At 40.8% G+C, this 21,526-nt stretch overlaps 1 protein-coding gene across 2 annotated transcripts; it reads left to right on the top strand.

Moving 5' to 3' along the window:
• The first annotated feature begins 8,147 nt into the window (after positions 1-8,147).
• Positions 8,148-21,388, top strand: LOC112562728 (fibropellin-1-like). Of its 2 annotated transcripts, XM_025236176.1 has the most exons (16): positions 8,148-8,553; positions 10,481-10,696; positions 11,329-11,526; positions 11,933-12,058; positions 12,528-12,641; positions 12,949-13,059; positions 13,609-13,734; positions 14,626-14,742; positions 15,188-15,259; positions 15,859-15,972; positions 16,539-16,652; positions 17,124-17,243; positions 17,977-18,093; positions 19,372-19,491; positions 20,271-20,387; positions 20,881-21,388. In XM_025236176.1, the coding sequence occupies exons 1-16, from the start codon at positions 8,517-8,519 to the stop codon at positions 21,126-21,128; spliced, it is 2,067 nt and encodes a 688-aa protein (XP_025091961.1). In that variant the 5' UTR covers positions 8,148-8,516; the 3' UTR covers positions 21,129-21,388. The 2 variants fall into 2 exon arrangements, with proteins under 2 accessions (XP_025091961.1, XP_025091962.1); XM_025236177.1 differs by lacking the exon at positions 13,609-13,734 and having other exon boundaries at positions 8,149-8,553.
• The last annotated feature ends 138 nt before the right edge of the window (positions 21,389-21,526 follow it).

Below are 21,526 nucleotides of genomic sequence, written 5' to 3'. Positions count from 1 at the left end.
AGCCTTTTAACCTATCAACCTTTTAGTGATTGTTCTTTAGTATTGACTGGGTTTGGTCCAGGTAAGGCTTTCCACAGTCTGAATAAAAAAAGAGAATCGTAGACTTTCACTGTCATGGTGCATCGTACCTTTCCTTGGCTAGACATACACTTGCAAACAAGCGGGTTTGACATTTTCTTCTTATACAAGGCTGTCCATGGACTTTCTGGACAGCTTCCAATAGTCTGGACTGGGATGTCTGCTTGTTTGTCTAGTAAGGATGTTTTAAACAAGACGAATATTATCAAAATGTATACTTTTAGAAATTGTTGACATTGAGGTCACATATAAAAAAATATACTCACACCTTTGATACGTATTTAGTTAAAAAGATGCTAACTGATCTGTCTGCGGTCGCATGAGGCCATACTAAGTTTGTTTTTCTAGTTCATTAATTTATCCCAATGTTTATGCGCGAGGATTTGAGTTACCGACATGTTGCGTGTCTGTAGTCTGCTCATCTACTTATAGCCAGTTATCTGTCTCTAATTTTCTTCCTTTATCCTTCCATCAACTCTCCCCACCTTTTATCTCATCCATCCTCCCAGATCTTTAAGAAGTAACTATTTCGATAATGTGGAGAAAAAAACCGCTGAGCTCGCGGTATTGTGGAAGCGAAAATGTCGGGGACTGGCTTATATATGGGTACACAGGCGCGGATGCAATCAAAGGGAGATTTCTATGGCAACCGTGTTGTTGGGTTCAGAAATCAATACCCGACTAGACTTTTTCTGCATATGAGTCGTGCATCATGCAGGCGAATTCATTATCAGACAATATAAAGGCTTGCAGATTTGACAAAATGACAGCAAAAGTCTTGATTGTGCATCCCCTTGTCCTCCTGTATTTATAAAGTTATATTTTGTCCTCATTCATATCTATGTTGATGTATATTTTATACATATTCAATGTGTATTATTCTAAGTATATTTATTTACCCTATATATTTATATAGGTCATCATTTTATATTGTTATTTATCTATAATTTCTGTTGTCATGATATATATTTATGTTTATTTTACTTTTTTTATATATTTATTAATCGTTCTTTCTATGTTTGAAGGTGAGGTGGGTTCCATCTCAACTCGTTTACAGGGTGGACATCCAGCCTCTCTCTCTCTCTCTTTCTTTGGCTAAATGAATCTCAATGTCCATTCGTTCCATTTGTTAGTTTGATCATGTCTGTGTTTGACAAAGGCTTCAAAGCACTGAGGAGTCTAGTAGTTGCCGGACCTGGGGACTGGTCGTCTTGTTTGATGATACCGCCACGAAGTACAAGGTACAAGCACACACCTCCATCTCTTTGTGTTTCTTCACCTCAGACCTGGAACTATGGAACTATAAACATTGTCTTTCTCTCTGAAACATTTTTCTAATGTTAGGAACAAACAAACTTGTTCTAAACAAATAAACCAAAAATAATCATTGAACCCCTTTAAAATTTTAATTCATGATCATTCGGTATGTGTTTCCTCTGTGTGTGTGTAGGGGGGGGGTGTGCAATGGCGTGGTTTTTATTTGGAGGAGATTCTTTTGATCCTGTTGATGTTATTTCTGTGTTTTTGATTTGTATGTGTGTATATAAATCTATGCTTACATTTTTATTTTTGTTTTCTTGCTTGTGTGTGAGAGAGAGAGAGACAGAGTGTGTGTTCGCACGGGCGCATGCGTGCGTTTGAGTGTGTAGGCATGCTGAATTATGGAGAAACGTATTATTTCTAATTATAATAAATGATGATAATGATGCAGATAGTGGAGGGTGAGATGTGTACAGGCACAGAAAGTAAAGCAATGGATGAAGGTATGAAGATGCTGTAAACAGTTGAAGCCATACTTGATGATTAACATGACAGACAGTATTACAAGGGAGTTAATGATAGTATTTCAGGATAGTGAACAGATATGTTTTCACAGAGCGTGTGAATGTGCCTTGGAGTCCGAGGGGTGAATGTGATGTGGAAGTGAGTTCCACTGCTTAGCACTACAGAGGGAGGACTCCGTTGTCCGTATGTGACTGTCTGTGGGAGGGAGGACGAAATGCAGGAGTCTGATGAGGAAGTCAAGGTTTCAGGCAGGAGTGTGGACAGACAAGATTTCATTAAAGCAGTCGGCGGAAGAGCCTTCAAAGAATCCATAGCATAGAGTTGAGAGCTTGTAGTCTTCTCTAGCTTTAGCCAATGAAGAGAGTCGTCATCTAATCATTACTATGTGATTTAATATCATTAAGACATCAAAAATAACTTTCAACGGATATTCTTAAATTTTACAGCCATTTCTATTTTCATTTTTTTTTATATCAGAGTCAGGAAAAAAAAAATGGAGCTCAACCCGGTATAAACAGGTATCGACACAAAGCTGACCTGTGTGAATGTCAGGGGACGTCACAACTAATTTTATTTCTACTTATCTATGCAGAGCTACCTCCCTTTAATTTGTTTAAAATGTTTGGGTAGGGGAACAAATGTAACATAAAACAGTGTTCCCTACTCGAGATATGGTTTGAATTGTACTGTACAAGCAGGAGGCTCGTCTATAGTCACAATCCACGAACCTCAAATACCGTGTGGATGAACTTAACACATTGTATTTTCACGCTGAAGCAACCTCTGCGCGATGTATGTCGGTACTGTGATGATAGGTCGCTGTTAAATGTTTGCTCATTGTGAAAATGTAATCATAAAAGGTAGATTTACAGTCTTGAGTACTTTTAATTGAGAAGGGAAGAGAGGCAGATAGACAATCAAGCAGACAGGCACACAGAAGGAGATGTATACATAACACAGTTTCATTTGCAAAACCTATCACACATTTCATTTATTGCAATTAAGTGCATTACAGTAATTAGTGTCCCCACCCCCACACACTATTAATTGCTCCTTTGTGAATCTTTACTTCCATGCTGATCACGGTCCGATCTCGTGCATGGTGATTGTGTGTCTGTTGTCACAGCCACTTCCCGTGCACTGTCACACCATGAGACCCTCAGTCCTTTGCCTTTACACTTCGAGAATCCCGTGCTGTCACGTGGTCATTGTTCCTGTAGTCTGTCGTTGTCTTGCTAAACTTAGTAACATCTTACTAGTGTCCCGTGTGACCCAGCACGTGCTCTCCCACCTGACCCAGGTGTGGAGTGGGTACCTGACACCTGACAGGATGGCGGGAAAGGTGACGAAGCAAAAGGTGGGTATCGGCCCTCACAAAAGTCTGGCCTCGACATAAGGAGGTCTGTAGGCTCACCTGGTAACGATCTAAGTGTGAAGGAACCTTCATTTTTTTACTGTATTTTTTCACACTTAGTGACTTCCCTTTAGACTGTCAAGCAGTATGACCTCAATAACTGTGATAGGACACTTTGTAGGGTGAATTGTATTATTACACTTGCTATTGTGTTGTTACATATCAGTGGTCATTATGCTACCATACTGTGTCACCTGCCATTTTGCTAACCCTCGTTGTCACCAGTTATTGTAATCTCATACTGTGTCATCTTTGTGATATAGATGTCATGCTGCTATATGGTAGAGTTGGAATGTCTCTGTAGTAGAGATGTAATGTTTAGATGTAACAATATGTCACTTGTCACACATTGTCACCTGAGTTCTCATACTTTTTTCAGCTATCTCACCTTGTCGCTCATTACACAATCTGACCTCTTCTTGTGACCTCTCTTTATGTTGTAATACTCCACTTCTACATGTCTTGTGGTGTGGCAGCTCCTTACTGAGCTGTATATCCGTGTATATCCGTGTACAGTGAACAGTAGGCCTGTATGTCTATGAACACACCTTCGTGCTCTGACACACGCTTAACATCCTGAGTCAAACAGTGCACCTACACTCATTGCAATAAAACCAAGATAATACTATCAATAACATGCGATTCACTATCAAATGTCTTTCAAAGCGTTTGCCGAGATTGGATAAAGTACCTGAACTCTGTAAGGAAAGAAAGGATCGTTCAGTACAATACTTATGAAATTATTGAGTGAAGTGTCATTGAAAGACTAAGATTAGACTACATTTTTTGGAATTTTTACATGAAATATTCATCATTGCAAGAGAGGACCAATCCTCAAGTGTACATAATAATTTAAATGTCCATGGTGGCGAGGCTGATACGAGACTAGCACTGTGTGTTCTTGAGGCGGATGAAAGTTGTTGTAGACTCCCCTCCTCCTCCCACCTTTGCAAGTATGTTGTTCCACGCACTCAGGGACCATGGTACTGACCCACTATCCGGTTTCTGCTGCAGTTTATCCTACCCTCCGCCTCTCCTGCTAAACACATAGCTATTCTTTTGCATCCCATCCCATCCCTCACCCGCCAGTCATCTCCCTTTCATACCCTCTAGTGTCAAATTACTCACCCCTGTGTGAATGCAATCACATTAATGCGCACATGTGATGTCGCTATGATGTTACAATGTTTGTCTTTTTGTGATATAATACATTTATGTTGATCTGAGGCAGACAGAGAGAGGGTGGTGCTTCATCTAACTGCGATTTCGCACTGAGAGGGGAAAATAGGGACCTGGGGTATGTGCCCCAGATGTTGGTTACTGGTGTTAGCATCCACTTCCAGATGACATTCAGTGCTGTTATTCCTAAAAGCTGATATTAATGTCTTACACTAATGAAATAAAGTTACCGCTAAACAAATGTATTTATTTTAAAAGATTAATGGATATTAAATTTATGTCCATCTGTTAATAATTATAGCAACAATTATAAACAAGTACAGCTTGAGTATTAGGGTAATTTAAATAAATTATCGATGCATAAAAAGAAATACATCAACAGTATAAACATAATACGAAAAAAAAGTTAGAATATAAGAACAGTACAACATGGGGATGCTGCTAACAGTGTAGCAGACTTCTACAGTGAACCTGCTAGACCTCTTGGACCAAAGAACACCGCAGAGATATTCATCCTCCATGGCAATGAGAGCGGTCTGCTCGCTGACAAAGTGTACAATCCGAGGACTAAAGTTAGAAATTACAGTAAAACAGGATTAGGGTTAAATTGGGTTAACTGATGTCGACATATCATCACGACCTGAATGAGTGGATGGTGACGGTTAGTTTTACTGGCATTGCGTATCATTGGTCAGACTTTAAAGAGAAAGTTTCTGCTGTGATATTGCTGGAATGTCGATATGATATAGCTGTAATATCGTTGTGATATAGCTGTAATATCGTTGTTATAGCTGTAATATCAGTGCCATCACGCTTCTAATCAAAGGTTTATTTTAGCCAGTGAGTGGAAAATCCTCCCTTCGCCCACCCACCAGTGACTGATACCTGACTCATCAGGACAAGTCACAGGCGGTTGAATGAGAGAATCAGGGTCCACCTACCACACGATAGTGACAAACAACCTCTTCTAGAGTTCACTGTCCCTATACCGCTAGACCAGTGAACTTTCACCTGTGACATTTACCTTCACGTAGGGACAGACTACTCGACAAAGAGAAGGGACGATGAAAGCCTCTGACAGAACATGCTATTTCTAAGGCATGAAGAACATGTCCTCTGAGCTTAGAGTCTGTAACATATTCATGGAGCCATGAAACTGTCTCTTATTTATGGAAATAATATTTTTTTATCTCTTCTAATGACTAACCGTAGACTATTAATATCTCAGAGCTAGTATGTACAAGTTTATCTGTCCACTTCGTTTTTTTCTGTAGAATTTCGCAAGGTAGAGAAACAGCACGGTTGAGAAAAATGGAGGGGTAGGAGGGAAAAAACTCGGGGGAAGCAGTAGGGCGGTCAACAGTGCAAATTAGGACTTGTTGTAAGTACACAATGTCGTCTACCTGGGGAAACCAGTTACGGAATACCCACCCCTAGTAGGCATTCCTCTCTACACTCTATTCTTTCCTTAGTTTCTTTACTACTTTTTCTTTTTTTTTTTTTTTATTGCTCATTCTTCAATTATCCTCCCTTTCTTTTCTTCTCCGTTTCTGAAATGCTTTTTCTTCTCCTCTTGTCCTTTTTTGTTAAGGCGTAATCGAAAGAAATGCAAATTTAGTTTAAATTAGTTCGGCGGGGTAAGTTCTCCCCCGAGGTCTGCAACCGGACAGGACAATGGAGAGTAGTGTGCTTAAGCCCGGGCTAGAGAGAGTGGAATTAGCATGTTAGAGTATGCTGACAGGGAATTTAGCATCACGGAATATGCAGCTAAAGCAAAACAAGAAGCGATTCTATAGAGAATGACACAAAATAACCGTTACATCACATCGAAGTAACGAGCGTAACGAGAGTCTAAAATGTAATTAAATGTTTAAAGTTACAGCAAATTAACAGAGCATAAATCTATTATTAGCTTGTTATAAAATGTGTACGAATTTTAAATTATTTTTTTAAATAATGGCTTAAATAAACTACATTTTTTAAATTGAAGGTCGTAGTCAATGCAATTTCTTCGAGGAGTTGACCAATCAGCGAGCTGGAACTTGCGCAATGACGGAGCTGGTGGCGTGGTCTCTCCAAATCAAAAACTGTCAATCAAAGATGTCTTTCTCGTGAACAGGAAATATTTCGCTCAGATTTTGCGAGTTCTTTTGATGAACTTGATTTACTCATCTGAAAATTATTTAGGTTTCTTCTTTAGCAGAGATAATGGAGACATATTCTAGTTTCGTATACATACAAGCATCCGACAGATCACCGTCTTTCCTCCTTCTATCTTTCTTTCTCTCTCTCTTTCTTGCTCGTGCGCAATCACAATAGGTACAGTAAAGGTTTCAGATGCTGGGAAAGGTAAACACAGGTGTCAACTACCTCCATCGCGACTGTTCTAAAACTTTTCATTCAGACCAAGAGAGACCATGTTTGTCTTTCCCTCCGTCCGAAAGTCCGTTCCCGTGACTGTGACTTTGTGTGATTGTGATTGATGGTCTGACTACGTGCGATGGTATGAGTGTGTGTGACACTGGGAGTGTGACAGTATAAATGTGTGTAAAACCACGTGATAGTGTGATGTGCCTGACACTACCGTCGTGTGACGTGGTGACTGTGTGACGCTACATCCGGGTGATCGATACCCGAGCTTGTGTGTGACGAAGGGACGAAGATGTCTATGTTTGTGTAAATACCTCTGAGTGTGAGTGCATGTATGTGCGCTGACGTCTGCACGTACCTGTGAGTGCTTGAGGGTGCATTCATGGTCAAAAGAAAGACGTGAACGAAGACGAAAGGAAAGAAGTTCGTGAGAGTATGACCGCGACTATAAAGCATTCGTATATATATAGATATGTGTTTGCTAAAGTGCGTGCGTGCGTGCATAAGCAGAAAAAGTAGACAGAGGTAAGACACGATGCACAGTACAGGTGTGCGCGAGTGCACGCTGTAGAGCAGGTGTGATTGCCCGGCGTGACAAGGCGCGAACTGTGGGTCATGTGGCAATCAACGGTACTGCACTTCTTGTTACTTACCCTCTCACCTTTCATAAGCTCGCCTCGCTTTGTAAAGCCGAGTCCAGGGACCGAAAACCGTCTTTAGAAGACATTTAATGCCCCGCCTACCCAGAGCAAGCAAAGCAGTCGCCTACCTCGTCTCTTTGCCTAGCGAGAACTGTGGATACATCGATACAGTCACGATACCATAGAAAGTGAACAAGAAGTCTGTCCAATTTAATAAGAGAGAGAAGATGGGCTCCACCCTTATAAAACACTGTTCCCAAGAACTTTGTGCGAACTCGCACGGGCATTGGCACACATAGGTTTTAAAAAATAAGAAAAAAAAATAGAATTTCACACAGTGTGGTGGCTGTAGATGCAGTGGTTATCGGCCATTGCATGTTGCAAGTCGGGGTCCACACCTTTTTTTCTTTTTTTTTTTGCCTGATAAATCACGGAACAACTTCTTCTAAGCAAGCGAAAGTTTTACTCAGAATAATGAGTCTATACTCACCCAGAACCTATACATAAATACACAAACGCCGACATGAATACGTAATACAGAAATGAATCCTTGACTATAGACAAAATGCATCAATACAAACATGACTACATTCTGCTCATTGATTTTCTCAGGTCGGAAGGTCCTGGTGTATCAATCAGCCAGCCAGCTACTGACTAATCCAATATCACTGAGATGCACGTATCGTCCATCCGCGAAGCGTTGCACCGCCTGACTCCCTGACACGCACGAAGTGCAGGCTCCGCTGTCGTCGCGCTGTCTTCTTCATGTTCTCATCAAACACTTATTCAATAAGCAAACCATCATGTGCCACCCTCTACCTGCAGCCTCAAAACTAGAGGCCCTTCGAGTGGCCTCCACACCCCGGTTCTTTTTATTATAGTCGCGGCAAGAGGCAGGGGGAGCTCAGAGCATCCCTGGGACTCACCGAACGAGGACACCAGCGGCAACAGGTGGTAATCAGCTGCAGCAAGTAGTTCCACAGGAAGCACTGACCCAGCAGCAGCAGCAGCAGTTCAAACGACTGAAAGGCTCCGATTCTTTGTCGAGAATGAGACTAGGCGCTCTCCTGGCTGCTGTCTTTACAGGTAAACAACCAGCGGGACATTGTACACTCATTCTTCTTGTCCTCGCAGCTCTTTTTCTTTCTTCATCTCTCTGATTCTTTGTCCTTCTCTCGCTGATTCTCTACTTTTTTTCTCCAATGTTAATGCCATCTTCTTTAGAGGACGCACAGTCAGTAACGGGACTCCAAGAGTTAAATAACAACTGAATCCAGTCACATTTTTATTCAATGATTGTTGTTTGTTTGTTAGTGTTTTACGCCATGCCAGTTACATCACTGAGAGAAAAAGTAATGGTACAAAAAAGGTTGAAAAGCAAAAAAAAAAAAAAAGCAACTCAGGTGATACTATAACATCCCTAAAAAAATCCAACACACGAATTTATTTAATGAGAATTTGAAAAAAATTAATATACATATCCTTTTTATTTCACTTTCAACTGTCAATCTCACAGTGTATTTAAGTTTAAAACCACCAACAGCTTTTAGCAAATGTGTAGAATTATTACATTTATTCTGTTCGTCTAACATTCACTATTTCATCCTTATAATGAACAATGTTGGGCAGACATGTGAAGTAGCCTACGGTTAACTGTTAATAATTATTTCTCTCGTTTCTTGATAATTGTAAGGCACACACACAGTGACAGCCAGCACCCCGCCTAAAACAATCAAAAAAGACAATAAAAAAAGACTAAAAGTCTGCAGATTGATAGCGAGCTCAGCATCCCACCCTGAGTAACGGGACCGACATCAGGAGCAACATAAAAAGTTGACACGCGGCGACGACAACGCGATTAGCAACGCGAGTGTTGAACGAGGGCGCTCTCCGCGGTCTATTTGCCCGGCGAAAGATGCCAAGCAGCTGATGGAGGCTCCTGGCTCCACAGGTGAACGAGCAACAAGCGTGTACTTGACACTCACCTCCGATATTTCAAGTTTGCCGACCGTTGTTCCCCGCCAGGGAGACTTAATTCCCATCAGCAGCTGCGAACATCCAATGGCGCTAGCGTGAAAACAATTTCCAATGGACATATATTATGTCACAATATAATATGATTAAATAATTATTTGGAAACCCATTGGTCCGTAAATCTCAATATTTTGAGGACTGAGTGCCTTCTCATTCTAAAATCAGACTGACCCGGGTCCTCAAACATTTCATCCCATTTTCCTTTAGGTTTTTAGAGTAAAGAGAGTAAATAATTTGTTTGAATCCCTTGTTTGAGGTAGATATGGGTGCTTAAACATTTAATCTAACTTTCTTTTGTGTTCTCAGATAGAGTAGGTTTCAAAGATTTTTTGAGTCGCTAATTAAATAAATATTCAGCAGTTTCTTGTGTTAATCAGTTCAAACAAAGGAGCACCGTTTGCTAATGACAAAGCCTGTTTTTAGGTGCATGAAATATAGGTTCAGCTTTCTGAGAAATGTGACTTGCGGACTTTGGGTATAGGGGCCTTCCACCCTGAATACCTATATCCAGTTTACTGGCCGATCCCTCTATACAACTCCCCACATTCCAAAGCTATCCAAACGGCACCACCCAGAAACTCCAACAGAGCGACCCAGTCAGGTATTCGCTGGTTAGTTAATGCTGTGTATACTGCTTTTTAAACAGATAATTTAAAATACAAACTGATTGTTAAACATATTTCTCGGGTCGCTAGCGGTATTTTTTTTCTAAAAAGGGATGGGAGAAGAACGTTTTAGGTGATCAAGGCTCTTAGGAATGAATCAGCATTTTGTTTCTTTTTTTTTTTTTAACAAACCAGTTTGGGGAAAGGGTTTAAGTAAAGAGAGGAGATGGGTTCCACCCTTAAAAAAAGTGTCTCAAGATCACATCATTACGTCCTCATTAGTGACCGATAACTCACAGAGTGACCTTTATATTTTTTTTAAATATAAATGACTTATCGATATACATGTACTAAACGTACTTTTCTTGTTTCAGCATACTTGGTTCTGGATCAAGTCAGCTGCCAGCAGCCATGTCCGGCGGAAGTGTTGATCGATCCCACGCATTACTTATTTGTTGACGTCACAAACTGCAGCAATTTTCTCTCCTGTTCCAACGGCTTCTTGTTCAGGTTGGCCTGTCCACAGGGACTCAAGTTTGACCCGGAACTCAGCGTGTGCAACTTTCCACAAGATGTCAAGATGGACCTCTGTAAGTCTGCAATGCTCCCCGCAATCTCTCAACGGCTTTTTTGATTGTATATAAAAAGTCTTGAATTATATATATATATCTTCAAATTCTTTATATTAACATCATGGTAAAAATTGTGCCAAAATATGTTTGATCAAGAAGGGGTTTCACACAGAGATAAAAATTGTTCGTGAAATAAAACACCGTGGGTATTTACTGTGTATTTCTAATGTCAACGGTTGGTGACCAAAGCGGTCGTGCAATTTATAAATTTTAATAATTTATATAAATAAATAACATTAAATGTTTGTCAATTACTATAGATTATCTGTAAATCTCATCAGATATGCTATGTTTGCACAGTATGAGAATAAATGCGTTTGTAATAAGGTTGGGATTTTTTAATTTTTAAAATACTAAATAAGCAAAAAAAAGGACAAAACAAACAAATAAATCATCACAGCTGAGATGAGAAATGGATTTCTGGCTTTTTTTCTCGTATAAATTATGAGAACCAGAGAAACTGAGAAACTGTTTAATCAACTGCGAGTTCGCAATCGTAGTAGATGATAGAAAGCAATTCAAGGCGATAAGAACGTCACTTCCTGTGGTCTATTTTTATCGACACCTATGTGCTGGGTGATTGATTTCAGGTTCTGTCAGCACACCTTGCAGTAGCTCCCCCTGTCTGAACGGAGGGACCTGCCTGGTGTACGACTTTTCCGCCACAAACCTCCAGTACGTATGCCAGTGTCCCCTCGGCTACTCGGGAACCAACTGCCAGCAAAGACTTATTACTTCTCCAACATTTACAGAATCCACGACATCTATGTCAACAACAACTTTTCCACGTATGGGACTTTACGTCGCCAACTTCATGTTTCTATTATCTTTTTCTCTGGATTTTAAACATTTAATTATTTATTTACTTATTTATTTATTTGCTTTTATTGTGGATGTTCAGAGAGTTTGCTTATGAATTTTTGTTACTGGAGCAAGTACATGTAGCTTTGTGAACCCTTGTACCTCTGTGTATCTGGTGTCTGAGGAGGGCTTCATGGAATGAACGAGCGAGAGACAGAGAGAAGTGCCTGGATAGAAAGAGACTCTTATTTTTGGATGTAGAGAAGAACCAGTGGGGAAATAACACGGAGATGTTAATTTGCTACATTGAAATGGATAAAAGACGAATAACTGAATTAATCCGATAAAGCCAAAGCTATTTTTATAACATTTATATATTTTGTCTCTTTGCAGCTTACAACCCCTGCAACAGCAACCCTTGTGGGACCGGGGCGACCTGCCTCAGGAGTAGTTCGTACTCCAGTGGTTACATCTGTTACTGTCCTGACGGCACGACCTCAACCCGCTGCACGAGCACGAGTACGTGTTCACTTCTCTCATCCTTTGCTCGAGATCCACTTCAGTTTTTTTTTGGGCCGTTACACTAGTTCGCTGGAGTGAATGCCCTTGTTTATCGTCTGCGCGTGGAGCTCGTGGGCCGATCACTACGTGACCGCACACAAAGAATATTTTGGTTTGTTTGAAATCAGGAATTAGACTACACACAGCTCACAACCTTGTAAGTTCGGACAGACAGGCTGTGAGTGTGAGTTCTCTTTACTCGTCTCCATGTCAACCCGGATGTACAGGCGCCGTTCAGCCGCCATCTTGTCATTCTGTTCATTTGATTAGTAAATATTTTTCCTTTGTAGAGATTTGTGTCTCTTTACGGCTTACAACCCCTGCGACAACAATGGGGCTAGGGGGGATGTGCAAGTGGTCAGTGCATCTGTGTGTGTGTGTCTGTGTGTGTGTGTTTTCTCATAATGATGTCACATGTTCCTTGCAGATCCGTGTTCCTCTAGTCCTTGCGCCTATGGCACGGCGTGTAATGTCACGGCCAGTGGAGTCGGCTACACCTGCCAGTGTCCACCCTACCTCACTGGCCAGAACTGCGAGACATGTAAACTTTCAGACGATATTTTTTTGTCTGTACATACTCAAATTATCTTCTGTGCTTTCCATCTCGCTTTGTCTCAGCTGTGGTCTGTTTAGTTACATAGAGATATGATTACCTGTAGCGCTGATACATTTACCCAAACATCTTTGCATTTTTTGCTAATTAGCATGAGACAAAAATGACGAACGAAAGAACGGACATAAAGATGTAAGCTAGATGGTGTTGTCATAAAGTATGGTGCTGTTGAGATCAGGGTCTTGGATGCGAAGATTTTGAACCTCACAGTCGCCTTCTCTCTTGCTGGTCACAGCCCAGTGTGACGTGTCAGCCCGGTGTGGTGCTGGGTCCTGCTACCTGTCCTACCTGAGTCCAGGTTACACCTGTGTGTGTCCAGATGGCACTAGCGGAACCAGCTGCTCAAGTGAGTATCTGTATGCCTGTGGGATTAGATTCTGGAATGTCCTTACTGTCTCACTTTGACTCTCATAGCTTCTTAACTTTGTTGGTCACAGGAATAGGTTTTTGTCTTGTTCTTTCTTTAGACCTAGAAGACTTGCTTATTTATTTATTTTTGCTGACAAGTTTGTTTGTTTGGTTGTTTTTTGTTTTTTTCGTGTATTACAAGCCTCTAGTTTTGCTTACCGTTGGCCTGAGTGACCTGCAAGTGTCAAACATAACCCTGTCTCAGCTCATGGGGTGTGGATTTTTGGACTGTAGTCATTTGCCAGGACACCAACTCCATCCCATGAACTGACAGACACTTATACTTAGATTCTTGTAGTTAGTCTTATACTTGTAGTCTCACCTTCTGCATTTAGGTGCTTTGCACGTTATTTGCTTCACCTGTAGTCTTCTCTGCCCTTTCAGCTATTCCTCAAACAAACAAATAACAAAATAAACAATCACCTTGAAAAAATAATAAACCTTCCTACCTTTTCTGACACCAGTGTATAACACACCTTGCTTGCAGCACCAAGTGCCTGTCTCAGCGGTCCCTGTAGCAACGGGGGCACGTGCATCGACAGTGCAACAGCCGCCGGTCGCTACGTGTGCTACTGTCGGGACGGCACCTCGGGATCCAACTGCCCCGTGCCAGGTTATTTCACCCAAACATGTTTACAAACACTGCTTAGAATAGCCTTCGTCAATGCTTTGCTTCTCAGCACTGTACTAACAAGAAAATTGACAATTAATTAAGTACAGAAATTAATTAATGTGGTAGAGGGATAGTAGAATCAGGACAAGTTGCTATTAATAGATAATGACCCATGACCCTTGACAGACTAGTCTTTGTACTGAGCTGCTTTTTGTCAGACCTACAGATACACACAACTCTCTCTCTGCAGATCGTGCTTTAGATAGTCGTTAGTGGAAGAAATGTTGCTAAAGGTTAACACGAGTTCCTTCGAAATTAGAAAATCACAGTTGTTTTCAGTTGGGGTTGGAAAGAGATCCAATTTCATCTGAGCGTAGACCTGTAAAGATTGACTTTTACACCTCCGTTAATAAGAGCTCCTGCGTGTTCTGCTCCACTGCGTATACTTTTTATGCTCTGTGCAGTGTGTGTGTGTGTGGGTGTGTGAGGTCACAGATAAAGATGCATACCACTGATGCATACCACAGATAAAGATGCATACCACTATTGTGTGATTTTTCTTAACAGGCTCTTTATGGCCTACTATTATTCTGAAGATCGTATGAAGATCTCGTATTAACGAAAGTGCGAAAATCTTTCTTTACAGGTCTACACTCAGACACATTCACACATACCATGTCAGTGACCTTTGTTGCCTTCATGAACAGCGCTCACCCTACTTCTGAACGTATTCCATAAACGACATCTTATTATTTGTGTGATCGTTATTTGTTTATTTTTTCATAGTGTGTGAAGCTGCAAACGTTTTTATGCATTCGGAAAAAACCTGGCACGTACTCAAATAACACCTGAACACAGACATACATCACAGCTATGATCTTGTCATGTCAGGTCCCTGTTCGTCCTCTCCCTGTCAGAATGGCGGACTTTGCCAGGCGTCCACCACCGACGCCAGAGGATATGTCTGCGGTTGCCAAGCAGCGTACACAGGCCGTTACTGCGAACAAAGTAAGTCTGGCAAAATTCTGTTTTCTTTAATCCCTTACTGCACCTCACCGTGAGAGCTGCAGAGGCTACCTGCTCCACCTGCTAATTTATGCTAATTTAGTGTTGTACCCACGATTTTCACAGCCATCGCCACCCGTTTCCTCTCGTTTCGTCCTTCTGCTTCAGATAGTAAACTCGGGGTGAGAGAGAACAAGCGGATGTAAAAGAAAACAGTCCTTCTAGCAATTAGTGTGACACAAGTGCTGGAACTTAAAAGAGGAAGAAAGTTTTAGTTGGAAAAAAAAGTGTTGCTATTGAAGACTATATTTTGTATTATACAGACACTAGAATAATTTGAGGACTTTTACTTTAAACACAGGCTAGACTTTAATGATGAAAAGAAAACGTTTAACGCATGTGCTTAATGTGGAATTATGTTTGTGTTAATTTATATTTATTCCTACAGCTCAGTGCAGTCTCAACCCCTGTCCGAGCGGTACTACCTGTACTCTCATGAACAACTCACCTGGATACCAGTGTAAGTGCCCTCTACCCATTTCCGGCTTCATTGGTGACATCTACCAGATCCCTAGAATGAAAAGACTAGCCCACGTGCGAAATTAGTAATTAATGCATGGGTTTAATTCATTATGAAATAGTAATTTGTGAAATACGAACGAAAGATTTTCTTTCGCGAAGAACTCAAGATTTTCTCTTTCATCTTCTCTCGGAGTTAGGGAATACATGCTCCATGTTTGTTCCCCGATTCCTCTTTGTGTTTTTGTATTTGTGTTTTATTACTTGCATAGTTGTTTCTCCTTCCACCTTTGTATTTTGTCCATGTCTCCTACTTGTCTTAGAAGTTGAGAGCATTATTCTTTTTGGACGTGATTATTAGTTGTTATTATTATGATTATTATTATTAAAATTCTGAGCTAATTTGTGTCACTTGTAAATTTGCTAAATTTAATGCTTCACCAGGGCTTCTTTTGAGCACAGCATACTGTGTTTAAATGGCATGTCACCAAAGTAGTCAATTAGTACACTTTTTCCGTGCTGACTTCCATGTCATATTAAGAACCGTTAGAAGTGCTCCAGTACAAACCTATTGTATATTAATAAACAATGCTGTTACAGGTGTCAGTGCATGCTCATCAAATCCTTGTGTCTACGGTACTTGTGTCAACACAGTCTCTGGCTACCTGTGTAACTGTCCATCTGGCTATACTGGAGCCCAGTGCCAGAATCCACGTAAGGATTTATTGTTCATTTTTATGTCTTCCTTCTTTTAGTTAAAATGAGTTTTCTAGACGGTTTAGCCTCAGACACAGCCGCATCTATATAAACTAACGGATACAGTAGCAGGGACACAACGTATTTTTAAAATATGTAAAGCTGTTAAGCCAAATGATTTCTATAGTTTGGACAAGATTTGAGGGAAGAATGTGAAAACCGAGGAAGATCATAACAGTGATTGTGTCCATTGTACGTGAAGTCCTACAAGAGTGCAAGTTTTTGTTTTTGTTTTGTTTTTTCAATCGCTACTTTGAATTCCCTGCAAGTAAGTAGTTCTCCAAATCTTCGTAAACAAGCCACCTACACACACACCCCTTCCCCACCTGTGTCAGAACTTTACGGACAGGTTATTTGTAGTGTACTCTTGCACTTGTCAATCAGTCCACTTACTTTATGAGCAGCTATCCATTTCCCAAAGCAGAAAAAACAATTTTGCTAACTCATTCACTATGATATACAAATATTTTGACTCGGTTTCTTAAAATAATAAAAACTGTTGTTTTGTCCTTTTGTTTCTACAGCTCAGTGCACCTCCAGTACATGTCAAAACGGTGGCACCTGTTTTGTGATCAGCGCCCTTCCTGGATACAGATGCACCTGCCCGGCTGGCTTCACTGGTGAAACCTGCCAAACACGTACGACTGTGTAGAGTATACTGTATATAACTACCATGTCTCTTGTGATTAGGCTTTCTCACTGCTGCCCTGCATGTTGCCAGTCCTTTGGTAGGAATACAAAGAAAAGTCTTCTCGTAAAATTTTTATTTTCGTGTCAGAAAAAGGGATTTCTATGTTTTACAGCTGTTTAAATTTTGCCTCTTTCTTTGCTTTTTATTCTATTGAATTTATTGAAATTTCCTCTTTTCTCTCGGAGATGCAGCAATACAAAAGTTTCTCTTTCTCTTTCTCTTTCTCTCTCACACACACACATCTCCATTTCCTTTTATATTTCCAGCTTGTCTGCTCCATTACTTCCCTTCACATACACACCCATTTCTTTCTCTCTGTCGTCGATTGTTTGTTTACTTTCCGCTTTTGAATACCTCCTGTAGTATCTGTTCATGAAAACATCAGTTCTCACCTACCGTTGGTCTGAATCTGCTACAGCTGTCAACTCCTGTGCGTCCAATCCCTGTGTTCGTGGCACCTGCGAGAACCTGACCTCTGGCTACAGGTGTATCTGTCCATCTGGATTTTCTGGAACTCTGTGTGACACTCCAGGTATTGGTTTGTTTATCGTCTTCATCGGTCGCTTTCTTAAAACGTGCTTTTGATAAGGCTGAACTTAGGACCAAAGTTTTTAAAAATTGATGATAGAAAGACATGAAATATCAATGCTACTCGTTTTAATTACATGGGGAAGTTATGACACGCGTAAAAATAAGAATGGAACAGAGAGAATGTCTGGAATCACTGGTGTGAGACTTAAAGGTCTACTAGCGTGCAACTTTTTTCCAATATACAAATCAATCATTAAATGGCTTTGCTCTTTGGTGGACATCTCACGAGATATTGCTGCTTCTTATCATATTGTGTAGTCGTGTAGTTTAAGCATTTTAATGTGTTCTTTATGATCCTTTCCTTTTTCCAGATAATGGTGAGTAGCCAGAAGAATCAAGAGAAACGTGAGAGATCAGGTCAAAGGTTCACAGGTTCACAGATTTCCCGAAGATACAAAGGGAGTTCCGAGATTATTTTTCCTGTGACCTCCCACAATATCCAGGCTCTTAATCTTAAGAAATTGAAATACAGTGAATAATATATGAAATTAGTGGAAAGTACAGAGATAAGCTACACATGAGAAAATAATCAAAAAGTAATGAAAAATCGAGAACATGTCATTTGGGCCAGAACATATATTAACATGAATTTAAGAATAAAATTAATGATTAAAAGAAAACTCGTCGTAAAACATTTTAAGAAGAAAAACTAAAATGATTTACTTTTTTTTCTTTACAAGTTTGTGCTCTTTATGGAGACAGCCTATGTAACTCTGGCACATGCATACCAACTGGGAGTGTGACCTTTTCGTGCTCCTGCCCACCCAGCCGAACCGGCCTGTACTGCGAGAATGTCGGTGAGAATCAAGCTTTGCTCAACCGCCTTGCTTTCTTAGTACATTCGTCCATCCGGACAAGTTACCTGCTATTTAAATACTCACCCGATTGTATTTTGTTTTCAGATAAGTAAGGTAGTGGGAGTTGGTGTTTTATGTAATTAGATCAGCTTTCTAGAACGGATTGTGGTCGAGTGCCGAGATACCACTATAGCATCATCTGTTGATTATTTGTGTGTATGTGTTTGTTGAGAGTACAGTGGAACCTCGGTTAACGAACGCCTCGGATAGCGAATATTTCGGTTAACGAACAAAAATTTCGTTAAAAGTTTGTCTCGGATAGCGAACAAAATTTCGGATAACGAACAGCCACGTGAACCTCACGTGACCGACCAGCATGTCATCATTCGCGCTCGAGACACAGTTACGATCGGTCGTTACTTATCTGTGTGCATCCTTCTTATTTAGTGATTGTTATGCTTTATTTTAATAAGATAATCCTCAATCATGGCTCCAAAGAAGATTAAAAGCAATTAATAGTAGCGAGGTAATGACAAGGAAGCGGCCAACAAATGAATTGAAAAAGGAAACGATTTCAAAGTATGAAGGTGGCATGCGTCTGTCGGATGTGTGATGTTGTATTACCGAAGAGTTTTACAAAAAAGTCAGAAGCAACAGACACTGGACAAATTTTTTCCTTTAACCTCAAAGCTACAGAAAAGTGAAGTCACCCCCGATTTTATAATGTCACGTGTGCTCATGGAGGGGGAATCAAAGCAGTAATTCCACCCCTTCCTCCCCACACCTGCTTCCACCCACGCCGTCAAAACGGCGAGTTTTCTTATGTTTAAATGCTTTCGTTAATGTTTTTATGTTTATTTAACTCCATTTATACTGCATTATAACTGTTCTCATTAAAACAAATACCTATATAGCCTGTAACTTTCAAATATTAGCGAGTCAACAGGGGCTGGGAACCAATTAAATCTATTTCCTTTATTTCTTATGGAAAACATTGTTTCGGATAACGAACATTTCGGATAACGAACAGCTTTCCAGAACGGATTAAGTTCGTTGACCGAGGTTCCACTGTATTGGTACACAAAATATATTTTGTAAGACATTTGATGCACCAGTTACAATGTATTACACATTATTTTTGTTTTCAGTAGTTTTTATAACTCAAGGTGGCTAATGTATATATTCGTATTAGGTGCATACATTCTATATCCTGGACCCTCCTTTAAAGATATAACGACTAATTAAAAGCGTGCACATAACACACATTGCTGTTTCCAGTTCCAGTCAACAACTTCTGCTCTTCAAACCCCTGTGTAAACAATGGTGTCTGCATCAACCTGTCCTCAACATACTCGTGTTCCTGTGCACCCGGCTTCACTGGAATAAACTGTCAAATCAGTGAGTTTTGCAGGTTTTTTTTAAACATTAATTAATAAACATGTTGACTAAAATGATAACATTGTAACAAGGTGAAAGGTTGAAGTCTGAGACAATGGTGGCCGCACAGAAAGTGAGCTCCAAGAAGTTGGGACAGGGCGCGTGGAAAGAGTTGCCTTATCATCTCCCTCAATTTTTGCCTCCCCTGATGAATCAGTCGGCAGGCTAGTGAGGGAGTTATCTAGTTACAGACGTAGGCAAGCATCGAACCGTGTACCTTCTAAGCTGGCCCCGACGCCTATGCACGCAGACCCTTCTGGGCTGCTCCAATGTTATTTCAAGACTTGTGGAGAGATAAAACCTAAAGTGTTTACTTTTATTTATAGACTTTTGAGCGCCAGTCTCTAGGGCAGCCGCTAATGCACTCGACTTGAGAGCAAAAGGTTGACGGTTCAAGACTGCCCCGGGCCTGTCACTAACAAATCAACACGATTTATCACAAGACGTGTGAAGGAGAGGGTTTTACATACCCTAGTCATTACGGTCATTATTAAATAAACTCGTAACTGAAATTATGACATGTGCACACACATACACAAACATTACAGCTGCGAGACCATCTACCTGTCTTTGAATTATTTTCTGGAGACGAACGTGTGTACTTTGTACGGGGTTTTTTTCCCTCTCCCCACCCCCAATCTTCACGTTCTTAGCTTTTACATTTCGTGCAATCCTCGGACTTTCGTCGATCAAGTGTGAAGGAGAGCAGTTGCGATATCAAACATGTTTATATTTTGCAGATATCGATGAATGTGCCTCAAGGCCTTGCCTCAATGGCGGAACGTGCATCGACGGTGTAAACAGCTACCAGTGTCGCTGTCAATCTCCTTACTATGGAAATCGTTGTGAAAATCAAAGTCAGTCCATTAAAAAAAAAATTCACGTTCTTTCAGCTCAGATCAAAATTCTAAAAATTTTCTTCTCTTTTAACGGAAGATTGGGAAGGTCGAGAAGAAATAAAAAAAGGAGGCAGAAAACTGGTTTGCCTTGTGAAGTCTATTCTTTAAGCGGACTGTGTCCGACCTTCATATATAATAAATAAAAATCATTCATGCAAAAACTTTCAGCATCAGCAAGTCACGCCAAATTTGTACTCATTCTTGTCAGACGTCTGCCATTTTTTCTAGCAGCTTTTCGTAGAGAGATGACAAATCACAATCAAAAATTATTTTATGCATAATGCACAGAACCATTCCCTACGACAAATATTTTATATCACAGTGCCTTTCATTGTATGACAGTCCCTTTAAAATCAGACATCCAATCAGCAAGCGTATTGTAGGTCAACATTAGGTCTGGCAGGTTGACTGGCTGCTCGAATAGGCTTCTTACAATGAATTTCTCTTCCAGCAACCACCCAGTGCTCCAACGGACAGCCTTTCCTGTGCCCCAGTGACGTCGTCAACTTCTCGTACCCCAACTTCAGTGACGCCACATGTACCACGTACTTCCGGTGCAACAGAGGAAACCTGACCCTGGCCACGTGCAGCACCGGACTCAAGTTCGATGTATTGGCGTCCTCGTGCCAGCCCGCCACCGACTCCGGCCGCCTCTTCTGTGATGTCGTCAGGAACTTCTACACCTCGCTGCGCGGGTAGAGTTAACCTCCTGCATGCTGTCAGACAGCTCCTTCCTTTCGCAAAGCATAATTATTTTCCCTTCCACGAGAAAGAGCTCTATGCTGACGGCAAATCAGGCAGTTAACAGTAACGCAGACGACTCACTGCAGGATGCCGGAGGTGGTGTTACGCAGGTCAGACGCGATGCTCCAGTCATGGTTCTTTGTTGATTAGTCTGTTCTGGACGCTTTTGTTTCACAGACTGTTGCTTTACTATTAATAAAAGATTTCACGACAGATGTGCTGTCAGACAGCGCTAGTGTTTACCTGGGTGCATGCAGACTTGAATTTCCATACCGCGATTGCCTGTGTCAACGTCAGATTCTCAATGAAAGAAAACGTTAAGCTCCAACCTCCTTTTTTGAAAATCTACCCAA

The sequence above is a fragment of the Pomacea canaliculata genome, linkage group LG4 (genome assembly GCF_003073045.1).
Source record: "Pomacea canaliculata isolate SZHN2017 linkage group LG4, ASM307304v1, whole genome shotgun sequence".
Classification (NCBI taxonomy): Eukaryota; Metazoa; Mollusca; class Gastropoda; order Architaenioglossa; family Ampullariidae; genus Pomacea; species Pomacea canaliculata.
This window is presented reverse-complemented; position numbering and strand designations above follow the sequence as displayed.